Source organism: Eumetopias jubatus, unplaced genomic scaffold (genome assembly GCF_037043125.1).
Source record: "Eumetopias jubatus isolate StellerSeaLion01/CBP00866 unplaced genomic scaffold, mEumJub1_p1.0 scaffold_13, whole genome shotgun sequence".
In the NCBI taxonomy this organism is placed as follows: Eukaryota; Metazoa; Chordata; class Mammalia; order Carnivora; family Otariidae; genus Eumetopias; species Eumetopias jubatus.
Window position 1 is genome coordinate 53,924,744 of NW_028274819.1, and position 5,637 is coordinate 53,930,380.

At 53.3% G+C, this 5,637-nt stretch overlaps 1 protein-coding gene across 1 annotated transcript; it reads left to right on the top strand.

Moving 5' to 3' along the window:
* Nucleotides 1–757: 757 nt before the first annotated feature.
* Nucleotides 758–4,258, top strand: LOC114218688 (folate receptor gamma-like). The gene is given in 5 exon segments (XM_028115901.2): nt 758–875; nt 878–924; nt 3,427–3,615; nt 3,719–3,854; nt 3,972–4,258. Coding segments are annotated over 5 exon segments (777 nt in total).
* The last annotated feature ends 1,379 nt before the right edge of the window (nt 4,259–5,637 follow it).

Sequence of the window (5,637 nt, forward strand, 5' to 3'; positions counted from 1 at the left end):
GAGCCGAAGGCAGGCGCTCAACCAGCTGAGCCACCCAGGCACCCCAACACATATTTTGTATGTTATGTGTATTATATACTGTATTTTAAAAAGATTTTTATTTATTTTAGCGAGAGTTTAGAGAGAAAGAGAGCAGGGGGAAGGGTAGAAGGAGAGGGAGAGAAGCAGACTCCCTGCTGAGCATGGAGCCAGATGCGGGGCTCGATCCCAGGACCCTGGGGACCATATGACCTGAGCCAAAACCAAGAGTCGGATGCTTAACCAACTGAGCTACCCAGGCGCCCCTATATACTGTATTCTTACAATAAAGTAAGCTAGAGAAGAAAATGTTATTAAGAAAATACATTTACAGTATTATACTACATTTATGCAAAAAAATCTGTGTATAAGTGGACCCATGTAGTTCAAACCCATGATGTGCAGATCTGAGATGGGTTGCAGAACTAGCAGGGTCCTCAAACTGTGGGTGAAATACGGCCAGTGAAATTTAGATGGATAGGTCCAGGGAGGGGTGGTGGATCCCACCAAGGTCACAGAGAAAGCTAGTGTTGGAGTGCCCTTGGGAGGGGGTGAGGGGGTCTTGCCTTCTGGCCCAGACCTCTACACTTGCCTTATTGCTTGGCTCAGGTACCCTCAGGGATAAGCTAGGTGAGGAGGGCAGAAGGTCTGGGCTTGGCAGGGAGACCAGTGGAGAAACCCAGTGGAGAGTCTCGTGGTTCTGTGTCCACCTCTGACTATGGCTTTCGGGCAGGAACGGATGGACATGGCCTGGCCCATGACACAGTTGCTGCTTCTGGCTTTGGTGGCTGCTGCATGGCGTGCCCAGCCCAGGACTCCAGGGGCCGGGAGGGACCTGCTCAACATCTGCATGGACGCCAGCACCATAAGACAAAGCCAGGCCCCGAAGACAAGCTGCGCGGCCAGGTGAGGATGGAGTGGGGTCACGGGTTGGGGAGAGAGCTGACCCTAAAAATGGAAGAAGTCGCAGAAGGGGAAGATCAACTTTGGGGAGCAATGGAGTCAGGAGAGTGGCTGAGGTGATCCCCAGGAGGCTACCAAATCTACTATAGTGGGGGTACCACTTCTCTGGCCCCCGACTCCCATGGCAAGTGCTTTCCTCACAACTCATCAGTGAATATGCCCAGAGGGCCGACTTGGTAGGTGGATGGTGGTCTCTACTTATACAGGAGAGGAAATAAGAAATGAGGTCCACAGAGGGCATAGGTACAGTGTGCATGTACGTGTATGTCTGTGCATACACATACCATGGGAATTGAGAGGCTAGACATGAGCAGGGGCTAAGACAGAGTCGGACAGTGCCTTTGCCAGCCTTAAATATGCCCCTGGCCCATGGAGCTCAAAAGGTACAGGGGACACAGGTCCCTCAAGGTCATGATGCAGCAAACACGGAGGAACAGTCCAGGTCCTCCACCCCCATCAGGTCTCGAAGAGACAGTGACAAATCAGATAACACTGGGAAGACTTCCCAGGAAAGGTGCCATCAGCCTTGGCCTTGGAGGATGAGTAAGAGTTTTCCAGGAAAACAAAGCAGGAAAGGGCAGCCTGGCAGAGAACAGCTTGTACACGGGTGGAGGGTGACAGCATGGGCAGTGGCGAGCATAGTGTGACCAGAGCCAAGGATGCTGCTGCCCACAGAGAAGGGGAGGGGAGGGAAGCCCCTGAAGCAGCTGGGAAGCTGAGCTTACAGTTGAACTCCAGGCTCCCGACAAATGCCCGTCCTTCATTCCCCCTGGTCTCCTCCTCTGCTCCCCACGAAGTCTCATGTTGCTGGAAGACTGGGATGTCCCCAGGGAAAGCTGGCCTGGACTCACCCAGAGGCTAGAAGTGAAGAGCGGGAAGCCCAGAGCCCCATGACTTCTGAGTCATTTCCAATTTCTCGTTTGTGGCGGGCGGGGGGGGGGTGCGTGCGCGCTAAAATATACATAGTATAAAAGTTGCCATTTTAAGCATTTCTAAGTGTCAGGTTCGATGGCCGCTCATATTGTTGTCACCACCACCATCCATCTCCAAAACTTTTTCTGAAAGACTACTCTATTTTCAGAACTTTTTAAGTTCTAGAAGGTGCTTCTAAGACCCCTCGGGAGCACTTCTTTGCCAAGAAATGGCACGCAGACTTTTGAGGGAGCCATTTGCTTGTAATTCTGAGGGACAGGGGCTATAATGGGAGTGCTTATCTGTGTCAAGCCCCTACTAGAGGCCAGCAAGTGCTTTTCAGTATAATCATTCACTCTTTTGGAGGCAGGAACAACTGAGTCTGGTTGGCAGGTCAGGGATGAGGTGCACGGGGTCTTGCAGAGCCACCAGGAGTTGGGGCATCTGAGGAGGGGCACGCATGAAGTCAGGGAGGCCTGGAAGCATGTTCGATGTCAGCTGTGCTGGGGGTGGGCTAGATTGTTGGACAGAGATAGGTTTGGTTCCACCCTCTTGGATTTTCCTTAGTTTCTCCTGAGTGCCCAGACCTGTCCCACGTCCCCTGTCACTTGGTCTTGGGTGCTAGAGGTCGTCTCAGAGATTTTAAGTGACTGGCTCATAATCACTCAGCTCCGGAGTTCCAGCTTGGAACTATTTCTATAGAGAAATCTTCACCACTTCCACTGTCTTATCAGCCTTGAATTTAACTCTCTGGGATGGTCTCCCACATTGAGTCAGGTCCACACTGGGGTTCGTGCGCAGGCCATTATGCCCTCTGTCCCCCACTGCTTTCTGGACCTATCTGGAGTCCCCTAGCCTGGGGATCCAAGACCCTAGGACAGCCAGATCAGCCCCTTTCACTTCTGCCCTTACCACAGCTTGGGGCCAGGCTCTTCTCTTCCCTGCCCTGAGTTAAAACCTTCATCCCACTATTTACCAGGGGTGCAGCTTATGTAAATTCTGTAACAGTTGAATGAATGATGTTTTCACTAGAGTGTTGAGGGCATTAAGTGCAAAAGCCTCAGGGACTTTGCACTTGCTGTTTTCTGTGCCTACAATGTTCTGTGTCTTCCCCCTGCCCCTGACTAAAGCCATAAACTCCATAAAGGCAGAGATTTGATCTGTTTTGTTCACTGCTGTATTCTCAGCACCTAGCACGATGCGGGGTTGATCATAAGTACTCAGTTAATATTGGCTGGATGCAAAATGAGTAATATAAATAACCCGAATCACGTGAAATAACTTTCTAAACCGTTTAGAGTTGTGAAAACAATTGCTCCCCCAGACAGTGGTTCCCAGGCCTCCCACATCCACTGTTTTACTCTCTGTTAAAAACTCCGTTATAATTGCCTCTACCCCAAGGGCCAAGCATAGCGACGCCCTCCCCAGTAAGGGTTCCTCTGGATGCCCTACCTGGGGCAGAGGAGCCAGAAGATGGGGGAGACAGCTGGGCCGGGGGGGAGGGGCAGTTAGTCCGGTGTCTTCCCCACGCAGTGCACTCCCTGGAAGGAGAAGGCCTGCTGCTCAGCCAGCACCAGCCAGGAGCTGCACAAGGACACCTCCCTCCTGTACAACTTCACCTGGGACCACTGCGGCAAGATGGAGCCCGCCTGCAAGCGCCACTTCATCCAGGACAACTGTCTCTATGAGTGCTCACCCAACCTGGGGCCCTGGATCTGGGAGGTACGGGACCTTCCCTCACCCCAGCCCAGCAGGCTGCCAGCCAGCTCTGTCAAGGCTGCAGGCGGCCCACATCCCCGTCCCCCCTCCCTCCCCTCCCACCCAGGTGAACCAGAGCTGGCGCAAGGAGCGTTTCCTGGACGTGCCCCTGTGCAAAGAGGACTGCCAGCAATGGTGGGAGGACTGTCGCACCTCCTACACCTGCAAGAGCAACTGGCAGAGGGGCTGGGACTGGACCTCAGGTGAGGGCCTGGGGGGTGGGGGGAGACGCAGGTGGGGTTGGAGGATTTGGGGGTGGCCAGAAACCAGCTTCGGGCCCAGGGGCTGAATGTCCGCGTCCATGCCCTCTCCGCCTGCAGGAATTAACAAGTGTCCAGCTGGGACCACCTGCCGCACATTTGAGACCTACTTTCCCACGCCTGCAGCCCTGTGTGAGGGCCTCTGGAGTCACTCCTACAAACTCAGCAACTACAGCCGAGGGAGCGGCCGCTGCATCCAGCTGTGGTTCGACCCGGCCCAGGGCAACCCCAACGAGGAGGTGGCGAGGTTCTATGCCCTGGCCATGAGTGCGGGGGCCCTGCCCCGAGGGGTGGAGCCTCTCCTGCTCAGCTTGGCCCTGATGCAGCAGCTCTAGCTGCTCGGCTGAGCCCCTCCCACTGCCGACACCTGCACACCTTCCTAGTCTGCACCCGGCCCAGCCCGGGTGACCTGGCCTCAGCTGAGCTCAGCACTCTCAGATGAGGGGACCTCACAATGCCCTGGTCATTCGTTCTTTTTTTTTTTTTTTTAAAGATTTTATTTATTTATTTGATAGAGAGAGATGAGAGATAGAGAGCACAAGAGGGAAGAGGGTCAGAGGGAGAAGCCGACTCCCCGCCGAGCAGGGAGCCCGATGCGGGACTCGATCCCGGGACTCCAAGATCATGACCTGAGCCGAAGGCAGTCGCTTAACCAACTGAGCCACCCAGGCGCCCCTGGTCATTCGTTCTTGATCCAACATGGGTCATATGGGGTTCCTCTGACAGCCTATTTTAATAGATCCATGTGTATCTTGTGTCTTGTAAATAATTTGGGGATGATGGGGCGCCTGGGTGGCTCAGTGGTTAAGTGTCTGCCTTTGGCTCAGGTCATGATCCCAGTGTCCTGAGATTGAGCCCCGCATTGGGCTCCCTGCTCTGCAGGAAGCCTGGTTCTCCCTCTCCCACGCTCCCTGTTTGTGTTCCCTCTCTTGCTGTGTCTCTCTCTGTCAAATAAATAAATAAAATCTTAAAAAGAAAATAATAATAGGGCGCCTGGGTGGCTCAGATGGTTAAGCGTCTGCCTTCGGCTCGGGTCATGATCCCAGGGTCCTGGGATCGAGTCCCACATCGGGCTCCCTGCTCCTTGGGAGCCTGCTTCTCCCTCTGCCTCCTCTCTCTCTCTCTCTCTCTCTCTCTCTCATGAATAAATAAATAAAATCTTTAAAAAAAAGAAAATAATAATAATTTGGGGATGAGTGGGTTGGAGGGACATGCTTCATTGCTTTATCATTCCTATTGAGAGGCCCAAAGAGGGACTGTGACTAGCTTGAAGTTCACCAGCAAGTAGGAGGTAGAAGCTGACTCCTTAGTCTGAGGCTCTTACTTCTTCACCAGGCTTCCCCCCCATGTCAAATTCATCAGTCCCACACCACAAGGGGATATGGGGTTGGGTGGAGAGAAGCTGGGCAGAGACTGACAGATGAGTTCTCAGGCTCCTGGTGAGAAAGAAAGTTTCTTTCCCTTATTAGATGTGGACTAGGGTGCAGATATTAGTGGTGGTAGTAGGTAAGGAATCCCAATGATGAACAAACTGCATTGCTTCCCTTTTTTAAAAGAGAGAGTTGCTGGGCAGAGAGAGAGGGAGAGAAAGTCTCAGGCAGACTCCACACTGAACATGGAGCCCGATATGCGGCTCGATCCCAGGACCCTACATGACCTGAGCAGAAACTAAGAGTCGGACCCTCAACTGACCAAGCCCCCCCCTAGCAATGAGTGCCTGTTTCCC